The sequence below is a fragment of the Canis lupus genome, chromosome 27, assembly GCF_048164855.1.
Source record: "Canis lupus baileyi chromosome 27, mCanLup2.hap1, whole genome shotgun sequence".
In the NCBI taxonomy this organism is placed as follows: domain Eukaryota; kingdom Metazoa; phylum Chordata; class Mammalia; order Carnivora; family Canidae; genus Canis; species Canis lupus.
Genome location: NC_132864.1, coordinates 23,454,205 through 23,476,450, shown reverse-complemented (window position 1 = coordinate 23,476,450; position 22,246 = coordinate 23,454,205). Strand labels below are relative to the sequence as shown.

The window sequence follows — 22,246 nt, the reverse complement described above, 5'->3', positions numbered from 1 at the left end:
GGCGTCAGTGTGCCGGACACAGGACTGGGCTCTGCGGATGCAGCAGTGAATAAAAGAAGTCCTGCCCTCTTAGGGCTGACATTCCCATTTTGGTACACAGATCCTGATAGACATTCTGAGTGTAATTCAGAGGATTATGACAGCCTTTGCACCAAGGTGTGAAGGAGAGGTACTCGGCACCACAAGAACATACAACAAGGTCAAGGTGGCCCAGGAAGGCGCCCTGGAGGAAGTGATGTTAAGAAGATACGTGAAGGATGAGCACACCTTTAAGATGAAGGCAGGAGGTGGGAAGACAGAGGAGAACCATTCCTGGCAGAGGGAACTGCATATACAAAGACTTTGTGGCTGGAGGGAGCATCGTGAACTTGAGTGATGAGAGGACTCTGAAGTGGCTGGAGTACAGAGAGGAAGGAGCATGGTGCCAAATGCAGAGGGGCAGAGCAGGAGGTCCTATCCTAAAAGCACAGGGAAAAAGGATGGGGAGGACAGGAGCCAGGTGGAGGAAGAGGGCGAACCTAAACTTAAGGCTTGTAATTGCACAGCCTTAGCGGGGCATCTGTCTTTACCTTCACAAGGGTCTGAGTTTCAGTTTATTCCTAGTGAGGATGAAGATCACTTGTCAGGATAAGCGATGTGAAAACACCCACCACATTAGCCTGAGCTGCCTCTGGGCAGGCATCTTATTTTTTCTGTCTCCCCAGTGTCGCCCAGGAGATAGGGTGGCCTGGGTGAGATTTCCTGCAGTTAAACCCAACCAGCTCCATTCTGGCTCCTCCCTGGCTGGCTATGCCCTCCCCTCCTTTCCCCTCCCCGCCTCCAAACCTTAATTTTGTTTTGGTTCCCAGAGTGGCAGCTGAGGGGACCGGCTTCTTCTTGCCATGATGACTGCCATTAAAGGAGCCAGCCACTTGAGCCAGGTTGATAAGGGAAGCCAAGTGACTAACTGCCTTGTTTTCTTGCCTTGGGCTAGGCCTAGGAGGCCTCTTAATTGGAAGAGACAAAAGCAGGTGCTTGAGGGCGGGAGGACAGACCCCCCGGGGGAAGGAGGCAGGGGGATGAGGCCGGTGCTGGAGAGGAGGCTCTTGTGGACCTCTGCCAACTGGAGCTGGTATGAGAGCTGCCATGGGGGGCCCTTGCCACAGCGGCTGAGCTGGGCGCGTTTGGGGAGCTGTGCCTTCCAGCCTTGGGACAGGGTAGGGGTGTGACGGGATGGTGTAGGAGGGTTTCACATCCTAAGAAGATTGGAGGAAGTGAGAGAATCAACTGATGTTTCTACTGAGACCCCTGTGGTGCTTCCACTTGGATCTACTTCTTTCTTCTCAATAAAAGAGGGGCAACAGTTTTGCCCCCCAGGTGAGGTTGCCGGACAACGTATAGGTCATCGAGTTAAATTCGAATTCCAGATAAACAGAAGTAAAGTGCCTAGTGCTAAATCTGGCAGCCCTAGCCCAGGGGACATTTGGTAATGTCTGGAGCCATTTCTCGTCAAAAACGAGGGTGCGACTGACATCTAGTTGGTAGAGGCCAGAGATGATGCTCAACCTCCTGCGATGCACAGGACAGCCCCCACCACCAAGAAGTGTCAGCCCAGACTGGCACTGTGGTTGAGACGGAGAAACCTCTGTGCTGGAAAACTCCTTCACTTCTTCATGACGGCCCGAAGAGGGAGGATACTTGTCTTCTTCGCTCCATAAAGGAGGAGCTGGAGGCACAGAGGAGTTAAGCAGCTCACTTTAAGGTCACACAGCCAGTCTGTGGAGAAGCCAGGATTCAAATCCTGCTTTGTCAGCTCTGAGGGGTGGCCTCACAGAGGTCCAGCAGAGTCCCTGGAGACATGGCTTGAGGTCAGGTGTATGTAGGGGAAGAGATGGGGCAGCAAAGGCCCGCTAGATGCACCCTGTTCGGGGCTTTGCTCCACTAGACAGCAGGGAGCTGTAGAAAATTTATGAGCAAGGAGGGTCTTGCTTGGACTTGGACTTCAGAAAGTATCAGCTGGTAACAGGGTCCAAGATGGAGCTTTTTGCCACTTCTTAGAAGAAAGCTTCCTCCTTTCTTTCCTGCCTCCTTCCCTCCTTTCCTTCCTCTCTATCCCACCTCCTCTCCCTCCTTCCATTCCTGATGTTTTTTGCTGCCTCCTTTCTTCCAGGAATATTTATTGAACATCAACTATGTACCAGGTACAGCTCTAGGAACTGTAGAAAAGGTGCAAAGCGGCATCCCTGCTCACATGCTCTCATGAAGCATAGGATCTAGTTGGGGGACAGATAGATAAACAATAAATATATGCAGGCACCCCTTGGAGATATTGTGGGTTCAGTTCCAAGCCACCAGAAGAAAGCAAATATTGTGATAAGTCAAGTCAAAGGAATTTTTTGGTTTCCCAGTGCATGTAAAAGTTGTGTTTACACTATAGTGTAGTCTATTAAGTGTGCGAAAGAATTATGTCTAAAAAAATATGTAATTATTATTATATTTTTAATAATATCATCTTAATCTAGAAATACTGTGTTATGTTACATATTACAATTATATTGATTTTATTTTTATTTTATTGTACATATTGTATACATGTTTTAAGGGGAGTGGGAGGTGAAGGCTTCCAAAAAAAACCCATTTTACTGCTAAAAAAATGCTGACCATCATGAGTTTTCATAATCACTGATCACAGATCACTATGACAAACATAATAATAATGAGAAGTTTTGAAATATCGTTAGAATTACCCAAGTGTGACACAGAGTCAGGAAGTGAGCAAATGCTATTGGGAAAATGGTGCTGATACAGACTTGCTTGATGCAAGATGGCCACAAACCTTCAATTTGTAAAAAGAAAAAAAGAAAAGAAAAACAAAAGTAGTGTCTGCAAAGTACAATAAAGCTAAGTATGCCTGTATTAGAAGTCACAAATGCTGTGAGGAAAATAAAACTAGAAAGTGGGTGGAGAGGTATCTGGGTAGCTCAGTGTTTGAGCATCTATCTGCCTTTGGCTCAGATCTGATTGCGGGGTTCTGGGATCAAGTCCTGTATCAGGCTTCTCGCAGGGAGCCTGCTTCTCCCCCTGCCTATGTCTCTGCCTCTCTCTGTGTGTCTCTCCTGAATAAATAAATAGAAATCTTAAAGAAAAGAACGAAAAGAAAAAGAAAGTGAGTGGAGAGGAATGGGCAGTGCTTTCCAGAGGAGGTGGTCAGGCATGGCCTCTGATACTCTGACACTTGAGCAGAGACCTAAAGGGAAGGAGGGAACCCTGCTGACCTCTGCAGGAAAGGTGTTCCCGCCAGAGGGAACAGCATAGGCAAAGGCCCTGAGTCAGGAACGATGAATAGCAAATAGGTCAAGGAGCCTGGAGTGGAGTGAACCGAAGGGAGGAGGAGACAGGTCAGAGAGGGAGCAGGAGGCCATTCCTGCAGGGTCTTGTGGCCCCCCGGAAGTGAGACGGGACCCGTGGGAGAATTTTGAACAAGGGGAAAAGCAAGAATTCATCCATGTTGTGGACTGCTCTGGCCACAGCCGAGCAATAAATGCAGGGCACAAATCGGGGGCACAGAGTCTTTAGGCAAGAGAAGAAACTTCGCTGTTCTCTTCTGAGCTTTCAATTCTTAGGCTCGAAACCACAGCGCCTGACTCTGCCTCACTCCCCCACTGGCCAAATAGGGGTTCCAGAAATACTTGCCAGTCGAGTAGATGCAGGAATACTGGGTGTGGATATTTTGGGGTTCTCTGATGCTTACAGGGTTGACTCAAATCAGTTCACGTGTGTCGTGTTTTCAGGCTTAAGCTGGCAGAAATTCTCCTCGTGAATAATGCAGCCACATCCGTGCGGTGTGTTTTGATGCTTTTTTCAGGTCTCCGGCAATGCGGCTTCCGGGAGCTTTTGCTAGCGCAGGGCCTGGGCTTCAGCACCCTGGTTTGACGTGAGCAGGGTGGCAGGTGGGGCCTAGCTTTCCGGCTGGGTTATGTCTCCTGTGCAGTCTGGCTGGGTCTTCCCTGCAGTAACCTCATGAAGGGCTCCGGGAAATGGTAGTGTAGCATTTGTTGCTGGTCGGCAGGTAGGAAAGGGCATTTGTGCACCCCAGTGCGACACCCCACTTGCTGGCTGCAGACCCCAGGATGGGAAGTGAGGACACCAAAGTCCTTGTCCCAGCGCTGCCCCTAACCACCTGTGGCCGCCAGCAGTTTCCTTCTGCCTATGCCATTCTGCTTTCCAAGTGGACGCAGTTGGACAGCTCCAGGATTCTAAGAACCTCAAACCATCAGATTTGGCCAGCATCCCTCCCCGAGAGCCAGGTCTCTCGCATTTTCTCAACAAGGAATTTGCCAAGTCTGTATTTCAGACCTATTAAAACTCGGTCACTGGTAAGACCATCTGGGAATCTTCGTTCCAGTCAGGAAAAGCAAAGTCTCAACTAAAGGCATTCTAACAGGGTAAAGATTTTTTTATTTCTTAAACAGTATTTACTGAGCATCTTATGGTGATGGCCTCATTTAATTGTCATGAAGCCACACAAAGTGGGTAAAACACTGTCCCTTAAAGGTAAGGATAGTGACTCACGGAGATGGCAAATAAGTCACCAAAGGTCACCGACAGTGTCAGTGGTACAGCTTGGACTCTGGCTCTGGAACTGGGCTCCGCGTCACTCCGGAGCTGAAACCAATGACCTATCACATATGGTGATGAGCTCCTCTGAGCACGTGGAGTTGGCAAAAGGTCCAAGCTTTGGAACCGGACAGCCTTGTGTTCCAAGTTTGAGTCCTGCCATTTAGTGGATGCTTGGACCCTTCCAGCTTCGGTGTCCTCGTGCATCAGATGGCGAGGGTATCCTGTACCGCGCAGCACTGCTGCGATGCTATCACTGCCAGGTATTCACCAGTATTTATGAAGGGACCAGGCAGAGTGCTTGGCTTACCCATTTAAGAGCAAGATAGAAATCAGTCGCAGAAGGACATTGTGCTGCCCTGTCTGGTCAGTCACATGAACTTGTAGATGTTCTCAGTGTAGGATCTTGCTCTCTTTGGGTAAGCCCCAGGCTGGGGGTGCTGCTGCCACAGGAGCAGTGCCGCAGCCTGGGAAGAGGGTATTTCTTGGGGTCCAAAGGAACGAGCCCTTGAGCGGGGGTGGGGAAGGCTGAGTCTTGCCTGGCTGCCTCAACATCCTGAGGTGGGCAGTTGGATCTTCCCTCTGGGTCTGCTTATTCATTGGCCTCGTGGCGATAATCCCTCAGCTGAAGGAATTCTGATGCCCTTGTGAGCTTGCGGGTCTTGTCACTTAGCCACCGCGAGGCCCTGGATGAGCAGCTAAGTGCTGAAGGCCAGGGGGAGGCAGTGTACTTTTCCTTGAGTAGTAGAGGAAGACAAGAAATAAATAGATTCTTGTGCTTTTTCATTGGACAACCTTGAAAGAACTCAGTTTTGTAAAGGACAATAACCGTTCCTTTGGCAGTGAGTCTCCTACTTAAACATCAGAGGATGGAAGCCTCAAGACTTGAGACTTGATGATACCTGGGACCTTGACTGGATTCTCCTTTAATTTTTATTATTTAGTAAATTACGTCTAATTAGTTAGAATTATAGCAACTATCATGCATTTGTTTCCTTCTTTTTGAGAACTAGACATCTTTACAACCACCATTTATTAAATGCTGCTCTAACTTCCTTTGTTTGATCTCATTTAGTGCACAAAGCGAGCTTCCTATAGAGCAGGTACAAATAGCAACTCTTCTTTACTGATGAGAGAAACTGAAGCTCAGAGAGGTTAAGAAACTGGACCAAGGTCACACAACTGAGAAGTAGCACAGCACGGTATTTTAGCCAGTTCCACCCATTTCAATTTGGATGATAACTTGCTAACAAAGCCAGCTCGAGCAACGAATAAATATATGAAGATCAAGCCAAGAGGGAAAGAGAGCCTTACGAAATCGACGTTGTGGCTTCGGGGTTTTGGGAAGTTTGGAGTGAGGCCAGCTTCAGGTACAGCTCTATCCAGGGGTTCCAATGATGTCATCAGGACCCTCTGTGTTTTCTGGTCTCTGCACTGATTTTCTCTGTGCTAGCTTTCTGCTTTGCTGGTCTCTGTGGGGAGGGAGAATGTGGCCCAGCTCTCAGGTTACAACCTGCCAGCTTGGCATCAGCAGACAGAGAGCTTCCTTCCCCCCCCCCCCCCCCCCGTGGTTCTCCTAGAAGATTCAGGATTAGGTTTCATTGGACCTCTGCCCTGGTCACATATGGCTTTTGTGCCAATCACTCTGGGACTCATCGCTTAGATCTGTCAAGCCTGGAGGGACGCTGTGGGGTCAGCCCAGTGAGAGGGAGGGAGGGGACCCAGAGGAGAGTCCAGGTGACATGACCAGGCAGGGACATGGGAACGAACTAGGCAGACAAGACACAGAATCCCGCCTGGGCAGGGTGAGGGCCCCAGCATCTGGAGCTCAGCCCCGCAGTGCGGAAGTGACCTCCTGGGTGCTAGGTGTCTGTGGGATCTAGGGGCCTGGGCAACCCTGAAGTTACGCAGACACTTTGTACTTGTTGTAGGGAGAGAGTATCCTCAGTACGTCTCTGAGGTCCACAACCCCAAAACCCAACACTTTGTACTTGTTGTAGGGAGAGAGTATCCTCAGTACGTCTCTGAGGTCCCCAACCCCAAAACCCAAATGCGGTTCAGAACCGCTCAGCAAGATGCTGGAATTTGAAGATGAATACAGTTTCCCCGATCTCGGCTTGCTCAGAAATGAAATGCTCCCTAGTTTGTAACCCAGTGAGCCCTCCAAAAACAACCACCCCTAACAACAATCATAATTAGCATTTATTGGGCACCTACTGTGTTCCAGACCTGCACCATCCAATTGGAGCCACTAGTGTTACATGTTTACATTTAAAGGAAGTAAAACTCAAATAAAAAAATCCTGTTGCTCAGTTGTCCCAAGTTTCAAGTGGACAATAGCCGCATGTGGCTAGGGATCCCGTTTTGGACATTTTAGGCACAGAGCATTTTCCAGAAAGTTCTGCTGTGTCCTAGACATTGTGCTAAGTGCTCTACATCCATGAACATATTTCAGTCTTAAAACAGCTCAGAGGGATAGGTCCTATTTATTATCCCTTTTTATAGAGGGGAGTAAATTGAAGCACGAAGGAAGTGAAGTGACTTACCCAAGGCCACACAGCTGGTGAGGGAGCAGAGCCAGGGTACTCACCCAGCCCTTGGATGTGATGCTTGGCTGCTTTTCCTCCCAATGTAGGCTAGAGGTGGCTGATGTGTTTTCTGGCTCACCCTGTGCTGTTTGAAGCAACCATCTGGGAATTCATGTTCTTATCTCCTATAGCTGCCCAGACCCCCAGAGAGAATTGAGGCCGCTCCAGCGTCTGTGCGTGCCTTCCTGATCCACGAGGCCCGTGGGTCTGAGGAAGTGGGGCGTGTTGCCAGGGGAGCCACCTCACACAGCAGCAGAGCACCCAGGAGAAGGCTGGCCAGTCTCCAGGGCGTGGGCTGGGAATGTGAGACACGCAGGCTGTTTTCTCCGGGAATGGAGGGGCGGCGGGGGACTGACTGTCTTCACAGTTCCATCATCTCCCTGAGTGGCTGTGTGCGGGAGGTGTAGCTGGGGGGACCTTTTTGCCAAAATGCCCCCAGGTGAATGCCCCAGAACCAGGCACTGGGGTGACCTCCTCGTCAGGGGGTGTCTGAACACCCGTGCAGGGCACCTGTGTGAGGGAAACCCAATCTCAGCGCCCAGAACGCCCTGCTTCCAGGTCAGGGCAGGTTGGCCAGTCCCTATACTCTGAGGGAACGATGCGTGGTGCCTATTTATAGCATCCCAGAAAAGGATTAACTGGGGCCGGCCCAGCAGCAGGCCACTGAGAGACAGGCTTTTGCTTCCCTTGTAAGGCCCACAGCCATGTTTAGGGCAGGTTAAGAGGGTGGTGCTAAGAGGGAAGACTTTGCTAGCACCGAGACTCTGAAGATCCAGGTGCCATAGCTTCATCACCTATGTCCCCGCCCTCCCGCTCTCTCCCACAGGCACAGATGGGGCTGCAGAAGGACCGTCCTGTGTCTCTGCTTTCATTATCCATCTGTGTGGATGTGGAGGGCAGGGTGGAAGTGTGTGGCTGGGAGGGTGGGGCAGGGCTGTTCTGGAACCGTGTATGAGAGAGAGCAAGAGTCCAGGAGAGGAAGCTTTGATCCATTCACCAGTGGCTACTGGGCTCCCGCTGTGTGCCAGACGCCTTCAGACCCCTTCTCTGAGAAGGCCCCAGCCCCGTGCAGGCTGTGATGGGCTGAGCGCAGGGAGGAACCCATCTGGAAGGAGGCCCTTCGCCTATGTGCCGGAGTGGAGCGTTGGGATCCCTGCTGACATCCTACAGTAGCAGCAGAGCACAGACAAGATATTTCCTTTTTTACTTTCTTCTTTTTTAATAAGAGACTTTATTTTTTATAGCACGTTTAGGTTCACAATGAAACTGAACAGAAAGTACTGAGATTTCCTATACATCTCTTTATCTGCCCTAAAAATCCTCTGCGCTCTGCTGTTCATCCCTTTCTCCCCCCAGCCCCTGGCAACCACTGATCTTTTTGCAGTCTCCATAGTGTTGCTCTTTCCAGAATGTCCTGCAGCTGCATTTGGACAGCATGTAGCCTTTTCAGATTCTTTGGTTTCAGTAATACGTGTTTCAGGTTGAAGGTTTCCCTCTTGCTACCATGATTCTCCATTGGAGACCTATGTGCAGAGGGGAGAGGGAGCTGGGAGGTACTGGGCACACCTGGGGAGGTCAGTCGTGAAAAGGTTTGGTGGGGCAGAGGTGGAGCTGGCTGGTGCTGCAGGACCAGGACTCCAGGAGCAGGGAGTTGGCCACCTGGGACTCTGGAGCCGGAGATGATTCAGACCCCAGCCTCTTCACGGACCAGATGGTCTCCATCCCTCCTAGCTCAGCTGCCTCATTGGGAAAATAGAGTAGTAGCAATGGCACCCACATGGCATGCTTCTTATGAATCTTTGGGGTTCATGGATGTGAAGCACCCACGTAGCTTGTGGGATGCACCAGTACGTGTTGAATGGATAAATGAACCTACTGTGTGCCAGGCTCAGTGCAGGGCAGATGGTCGTGGGTTCGAGTCCCCACTCTGCCATTCAAAAGCCATGTGCTCTTGGGCAAGTATTTGACCTCGCCAAGACTCCGTTTCCTCATCTGTAAAAATGTGCACCCACACCCATCTCACCTAATTACCCTGAGGATTCGATAAAATAATGCCCCAAGCATGGTGCCAGGCTCAGCGAACACCTCATAAATAAGTGTATAAAGCACTTACTGTGCGGCTACCACTGTGTTAAATGCTTTTGATGTATTATGCCTGTGAGGCAAATACGGATACCCATTTTACTGATGGGAATGATTTGCCCAAGATTCTGTGCCAGAGCTGGGGTTTGAATTCTGGAAGTTTGACTCTAGAGCCCAGTGCTCATAGCTGACCATTGGAGCTTGGAAGTGGAGGAGGTCCCATCAACTTTGGCGGGGGGTGGGGGGTAGGGGTGGCTCGGGAAGGAGGGCAGAGGACACCTTAGTGAGTCCCAGAAGATGCAGTGGTTTTGCCAGAGCTGGAGATGGAGGTCAGAGTGGGTGGGGATATCAGGTGCAGGGGACTGCACAAAGCACAAAGCAAAGGCAGGGGGTGGGAATCGTAAGTCCTATAGAAGGAATGGCACCTGTGACCTGAGCTAGGCGTGGGAAGGGGCGGGGAGGGGACAGGATGTGGCAGGAAAGGAAGGTAGGACCCCATGGTAGAAGCAGTCACAGCTCGCAGCCCTGTTGCAGGCCTTCCCAACTCACCTCCTGTGCGCCCCCTCCCCCATAAGAAATTAAAAAATAAAAAGCCGCCAGCTATTTCCATGTCGTGCCTTTCCCTGCCACATTGTCCTTCCATCTGTTCCTTCCGTTGAGCTCTAGGGTGGCTCTGGGGGGGGGGGAGGGGCAATTGCAAGGGCAGCATTTTCCTCCTCTGGTTTAGAGTTGGAGAAACCAGAGAGTTCAGTTCTGTTTGTACTTTAGATCTTGAGCATCACCTCCTCCAGGAAGCCCTCCCTGACCGCTAGACCTACCTCATCAGCTCAAGTTCCTTTGTTATTCTCCAAGAACCAAATTCTTTTGCTGCAGAGAACTGGCCTACTTTTTTGTTGTCATGTACCCGTTTGTTGAACGTGGTTAATATCTGTCTCTGTAGACTGCCGTGTCCACAAGGACAGGGATTCTATCTGCTCGTCAGTCACCTTGTACCAAACTCCTAGGAGGTGCTCCATAAATGTTAAGTGAATGAGGGACAGCTGTGGTTCTTGTGAAGGGAAGTGCTGGGAAGGCAGGTGTTGGCAGAACATGGAAGAGGTACATTTATCCCTGCTTGGGTATGGAGAGCCCAGGAAGGCTCCCAGAAGGAGGTGACACCTGGGCTGAAGCCTGAGTTGCACTTAGCTAGCTGGAGCATGTAGGGAGGGACCCTTGGCAGAAGGCATGTGTGAGCAAAGACACAGAAGAGGGCCTGAGTCTGAGGGCCCGCGGTCCGAGGCAGGGCTGGACATGCTGGCCTGCTAGGGCATGTGCATCTCGCCCTCAGCATCCAGAGTGCCCACCCGGGAGGCAGAGCTGCCCTCTGCTCATTCCCATCTCCCCCTCAATTTGCCCAGATGCTGCGAGCTATTTTTAAAAGTCACCCCGAAGGCCGTCCAGACACCCTAAATGAACCGGCCTTTCCACTGTGAGTTTCTTGCGGCCGGGAGAGGCAGGGGGCCTCCATCTCATTAGCTCCTGCTGGCTCAGCATTACTCACGCAGCTGCACTGCCGGGCGCCAACCACCCTGGACCCCAGCTGGGGTGAGCTGTGCTCTGAGCCAGCACCGAGGCAGCAGGACTTGGAGGAGCAGGTGGCAGCTCGGCTGGTTTTTATTTTGGCCTAATGTGAGCCACAGGCACAGTGCTGGGTGCTTTATGCCAGGGGTCCCTGTGGCCAAATCCAGCCTGTGTGTGCACTGCCCTTAAGCCAAGAATGGTTTTTACATCCTAAAAAGGGGTGTGAAAACGAGAGAGGATGGGACATAGACGGTATGTGGCCTGAAAATAGGTTTGACAGATTTAGCAAATAAAAATGCAGATCACCTGCTGAAACTTGAATTTCAGAAAAACCAGAGAATCTTTTAGTATAAGCCTGCACAGTATCTGGTACATACTTACACTAAAAGAAATTCCATATGTATTTGAAGTTTAGATTTCACTGGGCAGCCTGTATTTTTATCTGGCAGTCCTGCTGTAAAACCTGAAGTGTTTGCTCTCTGACCCTTCACAGAAAACGTTTGCCCACCCTGGCCTTGAACACAGAGCAAATGAGATCAGGTGCCAGAGGGACTTAAGGACACTGGAACCAAACCTGATGAGCATGAGCTGCCGGCGTGTGTTACTAATATAATCAGAGTGATCGATCACGCAACATAGATTGAGCACCTCCTGTTTGCCCGGCACTGTCCTAGAGATAAGCGTGCAGGTGTATAGTGAAAGTCAGGCCGTGATAAATTCTAAGCAAAAGTATACAGCAGCAGAAGGGGGTAGAGAGTGACATGCATGAAGCTGTCTTTTACACTGTGTGGTTCTGAGCTCCTGCTCCCATTCTGAGCGCTGTGCATGCTTTTTTCATGAAATCTGCACATAGCAGCCCTGACAGGTGGTATATCATCTCCATTTCACAGATAAGGAAACTGAGGCCTGAGGTCATCCAGCTAATGGCAGAATCAGAATTTGACCTGAGCCTGGTGACTCCTGATCTCCTGTCCTTACTGGCTTTACTAAGGTGCCTCCCTTTATAGGATGCCAGCTGTATTATGCTGGGTCCTGTTAGAGACCCTCTGCTGATACTTTCCATAATCCTTATGGGAAGGGGGATGGGGGAAAAAAAAAATCCTTATGGGAGCCTTGCACGCTGGGCTGCATTATTCCGATCCAGGCATAAAAGCGGTGAGCACGGCACTGTGTGGAGAGGCAGCCGGGAGTAGTGAGTTGATCTGGAACCTAGCAGGGTTCCAGGTGGGCCACGTGAGGCTATCTGGGTATCAGTGGGCAGGTGGCAGGAATGGGGTGGGGAGAAGACATGGCAGGCCGGGGAGCCCCCAGGAGTCCCGTCTTCCTGCTTTTCGGATTGGCCTCGATTTCCCTGCCTGACTTCCTCCTGAGATTGACTACTCCTCCTGTGTGCTATTGAAGTATTTGCAGGTGGAGGGTGGGAGGACAGGGCTGGTTCCTGAATTTGCAGGGTGGGGCTGACAGGGGCTGATGGTCTGAGATCCCAGGTGCAGGGGTGGGGCCAGGCCACTGCCCCAGAGGCCAGTGAGGTCCTAAATAGCCCCTGGATGGGAAGCTGGGGTAAGTGCATCGAGCTGAAGGGCCCCATAGCTCACACTCATGAATATCTACTGTGGGCCGGCCCTGAACTAGGCAGTCCCTATCCTCTAAGACTGGCTCCTGTCTGTAGAATCCCTACCATGTGCCAGGCACTGTCTCCACAGGGCTCTTGCAAGGCTCCCATTACCCAATGAGGTAGGAACGCTATGATCATCCACCCTATTTGACAAGTGAGGAAGTTTGTCCAGCATCATGAGTGGTCAAGGATTCGATGTCAGGTCAGTAACTCCACATTCTGGCTCCTAGCCTCTCCACTGCCTCCTAACATCCTGTCGTTAGCGCTAATAAGCTGGTTCTGGAGGAAGTGAGCTCCCCATCATTGGGGGAATGCAAGCAGATGTTGGAGGACTCCTTAGAATGGGTGCTAGACAGGGATGAAAGCTTCCTGACCACTGTGACCTTTGAGATCTCCCTGCCCTGAAGAGGCCACCACAGGACATGGGTGGCAGAGTCAGGTCCGGGTGACTCCGGACTCCTGACTTGCAGTTAGTGCTTCTTTGGTCTCCATGTTGGGTGAGACTGAGGAATCCCTTTCTCATAGGTTTCTCAGCACCTTGGGATTTTAGAGGGCCTGACCCCTTTCTGGGCAGGGCTGGAGGCATTGCTGACTGTGAGACCTAAGTTCAAGAGGTCCTGACTGTGCCCTTTCCTGGTTTTGTAACCTTAGGGCAAATTGCATAAACTCTTGTGAACCTCAGTTTATGCAGCTTTAAAATGGGGATGATGATGTTCCTGCGAGGATTAAATAAGGTATTCTGTACAGAGACCCTGGCACATAGTAGGTGCTCAGTAAACATACTCTCTCACTCTAAGCTGGGCAATAACAAAAGCATTTTGTTCAAAATGGCCTCCAGCTTCTGCTATGAGACAAAGTATTTGTTAGAATAAAGGCCCTGGGTCTGATCGTGCCTCCTCTGCATGACCTGGGGTGGTTATGGAACAGCTCCCTGCCTCAGTTTCCCCATCTGTGAAAAGGGAATAATTCAGTAATCCACTTCATTTGGGTTGTCACGCTATAAACAGTTCCAGGAACACAGTGAGTGCTCAAAAAATAAAAAATGGCAGCAAGCTTTAGCATCACGAAACTTCTACTATGTCCTAGCCAGGCCTGCCCTTTTGCAAACAGCAGCCCATTTAATCCTCAGCCCTGGACACGAGGGGTTGAGCCGGGATGCAGATGGAGGTCTATGGGCCTCGAGTCCCAGCGACCACAGCCACTGCCTCTGTGCTGCCTGAATCAGACATGATCCCAGGGCTGAAGATTAGAGAAATCACAGAGGCTGGGGAGGGGCCGGGAAGCCACCTGCCACCGCCACCATGCCCAGACCACCCCGAGGTCCCTCACATCTGTCACCTTCACAGCCGACCGAGTCCAAGCCCATGCCTGGCACCTGAGAGGGGAAAGGTGGTTGAACTGAATTTCAGAGGCCTTCTGTGGCCCTCTCCCTCACCCCCACAGGTCTGGCCAGTTCCCTGGGGATGGGGCCCACCCTCGAGGGTGTGGGTCACAGCCTCTTCCTGCGGCGCGTGCTCTCTCCTGGGAGGCTGTCAGCGTCCTTCCCAGGGAGACTTCCGCCCCGCTGCCTTTTTAATTTCCTCTTCTGGCCTCAGGCTGGCAGCCTGTTACTAACTTCTGGAGACGGGTTCTAGCCCACAGCTGGGAGCCAGCAGAAGTGGGGGGCACCTCACTTGTCAGGGCCCCTCCCCAGGCTGAGCACTACCCACTACCCACGGGTGCTGCATTTGCACCTCCACCACCCACCCCACCCCAGATCCATCCCCAGGACAAGAGTCCTGGAGCCAGCCTTCCCTGGGGATTGCCCTTCCTGAGTTTCAGAGTCCACAGCGATAAACGGACAACCTTCTCCACTCTGCAGAGTTTGGACTTGAGACAGCGCGTGTGTCCAGTCTGGGTAACGATAGGAAACAGAGGATTCCCCCAAACGGAGTACAGTAAGGTGAATTTAATAAAGGCACTACTGACCAAGGCAGGGTGGGGTGCGCCAAGGATGCAGCACCCTGTGGTGGTTATAGTGAGGAAGCCGCAACTGTTACCTCCCCTAGTCCGACTTGGGGGCCAGGAGAGGTGGCCAGAAGGGGCTGGCTGTGTGGGGAAGGTCCCAGACAGGAGCCGTGACTGCTGAATCTCTTCCTAAGGATTTTGGGACGGCTTCTTGTTTTCTATCCTCTCACACCTCCTGCTGCCATCTGAGCTTGCGTGAGATTTCCTTGGAGAGCTTGATAAACATCCTGGAGTTGCTGATTCCATGGGTCGGAGGCCAAGCATTTGTATCTCTACCAGGTCCCACCTGGTGCTGGTGCTGCTGGCCCTGCTGGGCAATGTCACACTTGCCCTGTGCCTGTCTTAGCTTGTCCTACCTTTTGGCTCATTGGAGTGAAAGGTCTTCCTGGGCAGGACTGTTTGACTCCATCCCTGCTGCTCTGTGCCCTCAGTGCGAGGGCCTCCTGCCGAACTGAACTGCATTCATGAGCATTTGAACTGTTTACGACGACGTCTCCCTGTTGACTGTTGCTCACATGTGTGCATGCTATGGCTTGGCGGTCCCTGAGTGGAGGCCATTGTGGAGATGGAGGTCAGCATGCAGGTTTATTTGGGTATGCCTTTGGGATTGACACCCGGGGAGCAGAGTGAAGCAAGCAGGAGAGGGCCAAAGGAGAAGATGGGCCACGGGGCTTTCATGGAAGCGCCACGGCGAGTTCCCAGGGAGCTTTGTGGCCCTTCAAAGCTGTCCCAAGCTGGGGTGAGGATGCCAAATCTTCAGGGCCCGCCTGCTCCAGTCTCTGGGTGAGGGCCACCCTGGGAAGCAGTGAGACCTTGGGGGAGGCTCTCCCTGTGGCTGAAGTAGTCCCCTGTCCTCTAAGGGACTGGCCGCCGAGGATTCTCCAGCACCCCCCTAAGCAGCCTCCAGTCCTGAAGGGTTCTGTGGGGCACACTGTGATATCTACCATGTGATCAGCTCCTGTCCAAGGGGCCAAGGAGGGGCCAGCGGCCTTCCCTGGACTCCGTGCCCCGAATTGGAAAGCCCTTTTGCTCTCCCTCAAGCACACAGGAACCCCCCCCTCCCAAGAACTCTGCCCATGGTTTTTGCCAACAGTGGACTTCTGAATCTTAGTTTTGCGGGGCCAGGCCATCATGTAGCAGAGAGAGGCCGAAGCCCCCAGACTCCACCCCGGCTTGTGCTGAGCTGGGAAATAAGTGCACCAGTGTTGCTATGAACCACAGACAGTGGTTAGGGGGTCCTCCCGGCCTTCTGGAGAGAGGGAGAGTAAGAGGAAGGGGTTGTTTCCTCTGTTGTGTCACGGAGGGCGGTGACCCCAGTAAGTGCATCTGACCCCTGTTTCTGGAGTGGAGTGGAGTGGGCAGAGGCTCCCCTTGGAGTCAGATTGCCCAGCGTAGAAACCTCAGCAGGATGACCTTGGATGTTCTGATGACCTTCGCTAGGTAGTAACCAATACCTCTACATTTCATAATTTTCTTGTGAATGAAGTGGGTGGTAGGGGCCACCTGGGAACCATGCTGTGGGGATTATGTGGGGCTTGCCGCGTGCCTCTGCTCAGACTGGCGTAGCAGAACACCACAGATAGAGTGGCCTAAACAGACCTTTATTTCTTGCAGTTTGCCAGCTGAGAAGTCCGAGGTCAAGGTGCTAGCAGATTCAGCTCCCGGCCAGGGTTCTCTTCCTGGCTTGCAGGCAACCACCGTCTCACTTTGCTCTGATTTCTTCCTCTTCTTTTAAGGACACCAGGCCCATCCTGAGGCCCTTGCCTTCAGGACCTCGTGTAACCCTGATTACCCCCCAGAGGCCCCACCTCCAAATACCATCACACCAGGAGGGGGAGAATAGGGCTTCAGCATATGACTCCATAATACCATGTGTGCTTACCACAGTGCTGTGCACATAGTAAGCTAGAGCAGCTTTATTATTTTCAGAGACAAGCCATTGGCTGAAGCTTCTAGAGTAGCATCAAGAGCCTGGGTTTCTGCTTCTGCCTCCTGTACACTGTGTGACCTTGGGCTGGCTGCTTAGGCTCTCTGATCTTCATTCTCATAAAAATAGATCCACCCCGCACAGGGCTGTGGAGAGGGTACAGTGAGTTAATACGGGTAAGCCTAGAACTCATTCACTCGTTCACTCATTCCTCCTCTGGCACAGAAGTGCTCTGCTGGGGGGATGAGGACGTGGAGCGTGATGGTGAGGATGCTGACGGTGGATGTGTCGGTCTGCCCCGGCTGCCATAACAAGCTGCCACACCCGGGGGGACCTGAATGCCAGATATTTATGTTCTCACGCTTCTGGAGGCTGGAAGTCCAGTATCATGGTGTTGGCAGAATTGACTCCTTCCGATGTCTGTGAGGGAAAGCTCTGTTCTGGGTGTTCTCGTACATGGCCCTCTTCTCCCAGGATGGGGGACTCTTCCCTCTGTAGTGGTCTGTGTTCAGACTTCCTTTTATAAGGACACCAGTCGTACCAGATGAGCGCCCACCCTAATGACCTCATTTTACATAATTAGCTCTTGAAGACCTTGTCGACAAATAGATGACATCCTAAGGTACTCGGGGTTAAGCTTTCAGCGTATGAGTGCGGGGATACAGTTCAGCCCCTAACATCGGGGAGGCCACAGTTTGCAGGCTCTGAGGCAGATGAGGCCCTGCCCTCAGAGCATTTATATCCTAGAGGAGGGAGATGGTAAGCAAAGAGACAGGACAGGAATAGTGTAAGTACCCTGAAGGAACTGTAACGAGGGATGGATGGAGTCAGGGGGAGGGCTGTCTCAGATAATGGGGTCAAGGAGGGAGATGACATTTCGCGTGACATCTGAAAAGTGCAGAGCAAGCACCCGAAAAAATACTTCAGGAGAATGTGAAGTGTGGAGCTCTTATAGGCCACAGGCCTCAGACTTAACAGAAGACGGGGTGAGCAGGGTGTGAAAGGAAAGCAGTTATCAAAACACTGCGGACGGCCTGAGAAGCCCAGGAGGGGCGACACAGCCCTTTGGGGTGACCACACCCCGGGTCGCATTTGGGTCTCCCGTCCAGCTGCGTCTGCCTTCCAGGTGAAGCAGATCATGGAGGAGGCCGTCACACGGAAGTTTGTCCACGAGGACAGCAGCCACATCATCTCCTTCTGTGGTGAGTCCGTGGCCTGTGGCCTTGAAAGTGGCTTCTTTCTCTATGGGCTGACCTGACCTGGGGGAGTGGCATCTTTGTGCAAGCAAGCGTTCTTAACTGCTTTTTTGCTTTGTAACTCCAGTTATTTTCAGATTTCCAAGGGGCCCCATTAGGGAATTTGGAAATACAGCAATGTCTCCAGAAGACATTAAGAATGGCCCCCTTGCAACCTACGAAGGGTTAATCACTGTTGATGCCGGAGGGCCTGCTTTCCCCTCTCAGTTCACAGCCACCAACCCACACCCCTAGTGATGTGGGTCTCGCATCTGAGGAATGGCTCCATCTGAGGAATGGCTCCGTGCCCCTTCCCCCGCCCTGCCTATGGCTGTTGCTAAATAATGGGAGGGGATGGATGGGCTTTAAAAATACAGGGAGTGAGGAACCATCACACCGTCCTGAGGGATCATGTCCAGCTGGCTCAGCACAGGAGGCAGGCCCAGGGCTCAGAGCATGACTCAGACGTCTCTCCTTGAATCAGCTTTGCTTGCAAGGCTCCAGAAATAACCATGCTGCCAGGTTCTCACTATACTTCCACCTCGGCTACAGACGCAGGTTTTGGGTGTCCCCGGAGTCAGGATTCCGTTTCGACGTATCAGTGTGTACGTATAAGTGGGGGAGTTTCTTTCTCCCTGAAAACCTTTATTATTTCATGACTGGCATGTGTTGGGGTGAAGGACGTGCTCTAATCCCCCTCTCGTGGCCTTGGTCTCGACCTGACTGGCCCCTCGGCTTCATCCAGGTGGCTGGGTGTACCACCTGTGGGAACACACGTCATGACCTGGGAGCCTGCTGACCTCAGTTTGGGCCCTTTGCAGCCAGGCAGACCTGGGTTCACATCCCTTCTCTGCCACTTGTGTGTTGGGTGACCTTGGCAAAATTTTATGTTTTTTGAAGTGAGATCTGTTTAACCTACATGTATATTTATATACTTGCATATTTATGTATATATAGAGTATATATGCACATAATTACATGAACATGTATGTATATGAAAGGACACATATACACACAAATGTGAATATGGGAATGTATTTACCTATATTTTTTTTCTCCCGGATATCTTTATTTGCAAAGAAAATAAGCGGCATGCCCATTTCAGAAAGTGCTACGATACCTATTCATTAAAGACTTAGAGGAATAGAAAGTGATAAAAATCACAATAATCCTCTAACTCCAGCCACAGTTTGGGATGAGGGATGAAATGTGATGGCACTGAGTAAGGCCTACAGGGTCTCCCTGAGGTGTCTCTGATCCACCGTTCCTTAGGATTCATTGTCAGAAAGAGTCCACCAAGCTGCCAATACCTGGATAGTTACTTAACTTCTTGAAGTATAAATGGATGAAAAGTGTTGTGTGTGTAAGCAAAAATGAAGGTGTTTAAGAGATGCTCATCCAGACTATTTTAAGCCCATAAGCAAATTAGGCAATAGGTGGACATTCATTCAAAGCCAAGCAATTACTGGGGCACCTGGCTGGCACAGTTGGTAGAGCACACAACTCTTGATCTCAGGGTTATGAGCTCAAGCCCCATGGTGGATGTGGAGCCTATTTAAAAAAAAAATTTAATTAAAAAAAAAAAAAGCCAAGTAATTGCTAACAACAACAACAACAACAAACCCAAGACAAGAAATTGAACCAGAACTTCTCAGTATTTGTCCTTGCACACAACATGACCTTGGCCGGGCTCTTAACCCTTGGACTGTTGGCGTTCTCCTTCTTTGGAGTGACGGCAACTAGCACACTCACTTCATGGGCTTTTTCCACCAGGATTGAGTGGAAAAAGCTTTTTCCTCCACACTGGTCTCACTGTGTGAGATAGAAGGTAGGAGAATACTTAATAGAGGCCTGCTGAAAGTACCAGAAATAAGATTGGGGTCATCAGAATGGCCTACACAGGGACTGTCCCCCAGCAGGGAACACTAAGTCCCAGAGATGGAAAGCGATTCGCTTGAGGTCACACAGCAAGTTAGAGGTAGAGCCCAGACTACCACCCAGGGCAAACACAGACACGGGAAGATGATGAGTGAAGCCTCTCTTCAAATCCTTCATGGAGGCACAGGCGTTGTGAGCACACCGTGGGCTCAGGCCTGGTTTTGAATCCCAACTTGGTCACTTATTTGCCAGGTGGCCCTGGGCAATTTGGTTTGCTTCTTAGAGCCTCGGTTTTCACATCTGAAAAATGGGGATGGTTGTCCTTTCTTCCTTGGCTGTGGCAGAGGGAGAATGAGATCTGTAATGCTAGCTGTTACTGGAATCACAGGAGTGACGTTCATGTCACTTTTATCTTGAGCCCAGACAAAGCTCAACAGTCCTGTGGTCTGGTCCCTCCTCTCTCCCTGGCAGGAGTAATAGCTAATGTTCCTAAAGCACTTACTGTGTACTGGGCTCTATGTGAAGTGCTTTCCATGCATTTTTTCCACCTCATTCTAACAGCAACCTTTTAAGATGCACGTTCATGTTCTCCCCACTTCACAGATGAAGAAACTGAGACACAAGGAGGGGAAGTAGTTGCTGGAGGTCACACGACTGCTTAGTGTCTGGGAAAGGATGTGGGCAGATAGTCTGACCTTGGGCAGCGAGCATAGGTTAACTCCTCAGCTGTCTTACTCCCTTTCGAGGGAGTGGAAAGGAGAGAGGCATATGCGGTTTTCCCATGTGATGCTCTCATGAATTCTGAGATGCTGGGCCCGCAGCTCTCCAAGGCGCCTCTGTGTGACTGAAGTCCTGGGCTGGGCGCGTGGGAGTGTGGGCAGGGCAGGGCCTACTGACTGTCATGTCCCTACAGCGGCTGTGGAGGCCTGCGTCCTGCACGGGCTGCGGCGGCTGGCTTTCTGCGCAGCAACAAGATTGCAGCTCTCTTCATGAAAGTGGGCAAGAACTGCCCGCCAGCCGAGGAGCTGAGCCACAAGGTGCAGGACCTGGAGCAGCTGATTGAGAGCATGTGAGTATGGAGCATGGGGTATGGGCAGGGCACGCCCTGCAGAGGACAGTCCCCCTGACTCCACGTTCCTCCCTGAGCTCTGCAAGAACCCATGCCTCCTGCCAGTTCCTCTCTCCAGTTTCCTTTCTGCTCCCCAAACCTGCCAGATTGTTTCCTACCCCAGGGCCTTTGCACATGTTCTACCCACCACCCGGTTCCCATACTTCATTTTCTGTGGCTAGTTTCTTGTCATCTCAGGCCTTGCCCCAGTTAAGGATAAATTCCAAACCTCACCCAATTTTTCTTTGAGATCATCACTCTATTTACTTACTTCCCTGCGGTTATCACCACCTCTAATTACTCTTTCATTTGTTTCCTTGATTCTTGTCTATCTTCCCCGCTTAACTCTGAACTCCTGAGAACAGGCAACTAACATCTGTTACTCCCCATCCCCAGTGCCTGGACAGTGCCTAGCACCTGGAAAATGTTCGAGACATGATTGTTGAACGCATAAGTGGCTCTTGGGAGCCAGACCCCATTCTGAATGCAGGAAGACCAAAGTTTAATCAAAGCAGTATGGTCTCTGTCTGCATGGACCAGGTGTCACATTGAGGCCACCATTGAAGGGGAGCCTTGACTTCACTCACATGTCTTAAGAGCTGATGATGTTTGCTGGGGGGAGGCTCATGGCCTGAGTATGTGTACCTGAGCCCCCTCCACCAGAGCCTCACGAGAGCCCCAGTTGTTCAGCCAAAGCCTTGATCTGGAGCCTGGTCAGGGATGGCAAATAGGTTTCAGCTCCAGTTGTTGCTAGAGGCTGCCCAAAGGACCTTGTTGTGAAAGATTCTAGAGCTACTCTTGGGTTTCACAGGAAAGAATGCTCGGATTGATTAGATGGCAAGAGACAGGAGAGAGAAGCACGCATGCCATGTTTGCCTTCTCTGCCGTGGGTACTCCCTCCACTTCACTGGATGGGCAATGGCCCTTGCCTTGCCTTTCAGGCCATACCAGCCCAGAGCTGCTGGCCAGAACTGTGTGATGGGCAGGGCTGTGGATTTCACATTGCCAACTCCCATTAGGAATCTGACTCCTCAGCCACTTGGTTTTCAGGTGTCTTCCAGTCCATCTGCTAAATTCCCAAGTGTTTGCTGAGAACTTCTTAAAGGGGTAGATGTCCATCAGCCTTCCATGATATTGGGAGTAACTTTCTAATGGAGGAATTAGAGATACCCATGCCAGGTGGTAAGGGAGAGCCATTCCTTCATTCATGCAACCACTCATCCATGACAGATAGGTAGAAGAGAAGAGAATTGAATCACTATGAGAATCCAGCTTACCCATCAACAGTGTATGAAAGTGTATTTCACTGTGTCTTCATGTTTGCTGGGTATGATGATTCCTCCAACTCTTTGTCCACTTGCCAGGAGCAATAAGGGCTCTTTTGTTGTTTTAGTTGCCATTCCTTCATTTCCTTGAGAGGTTGCTGTTTGCATATTGGTCCTGTTGGATTTCCCCTTTTGTGAATATTCATCCTTCTTCTTTACTGGTCTTGAAGGCGAAATCAGATCCAGGGCCTCCAGGAGAATGTGCGGAAGCTGCCGAAGCTGCCCAGCCTGTCCCCACTGGCCATCAAGCACCTGTGGATCCGCACTGCCTTGTTTGAGAAGGTGCTGGACAAAATTGTGCATTACCTGGTGGAAAACAGCAGGT

The 22,246-nt window shown here is 51.2% G+C and overlaps 1 protein-coding gene across 1 annotated transcript in view; it reads left to right on the top strand.

Moving 5' to 3' along the window:
* The window catches only part of LOC140619448 (2'-5'-oligoadenylate synthase-like protein 2), a 106,237-nt gene that overhangs the window by 3,599 nt on the left and 80,392 nt on the right, over nt 1-22,246 (top strand). Inside the window, exons 3-5 of the mRNA XM_072802834.1 lie at nt 17,502-17,577; nt 20,402-20,557; nt 22,092-22,244. Of these exons, the coding sequence (XP_072658935.1) occupies nt 20,478-20,557; nt 22,092-22,244 (233 nt within the window). The 5' untranslated portion in view covers nt 17,502-17,577; nt 20,402-20,477. The remainder of the gene's footprint in view (nt 1-17,501; nt 17,578-20,401; nt 20,558-22,091; nt 22,245-22,246) is intronic.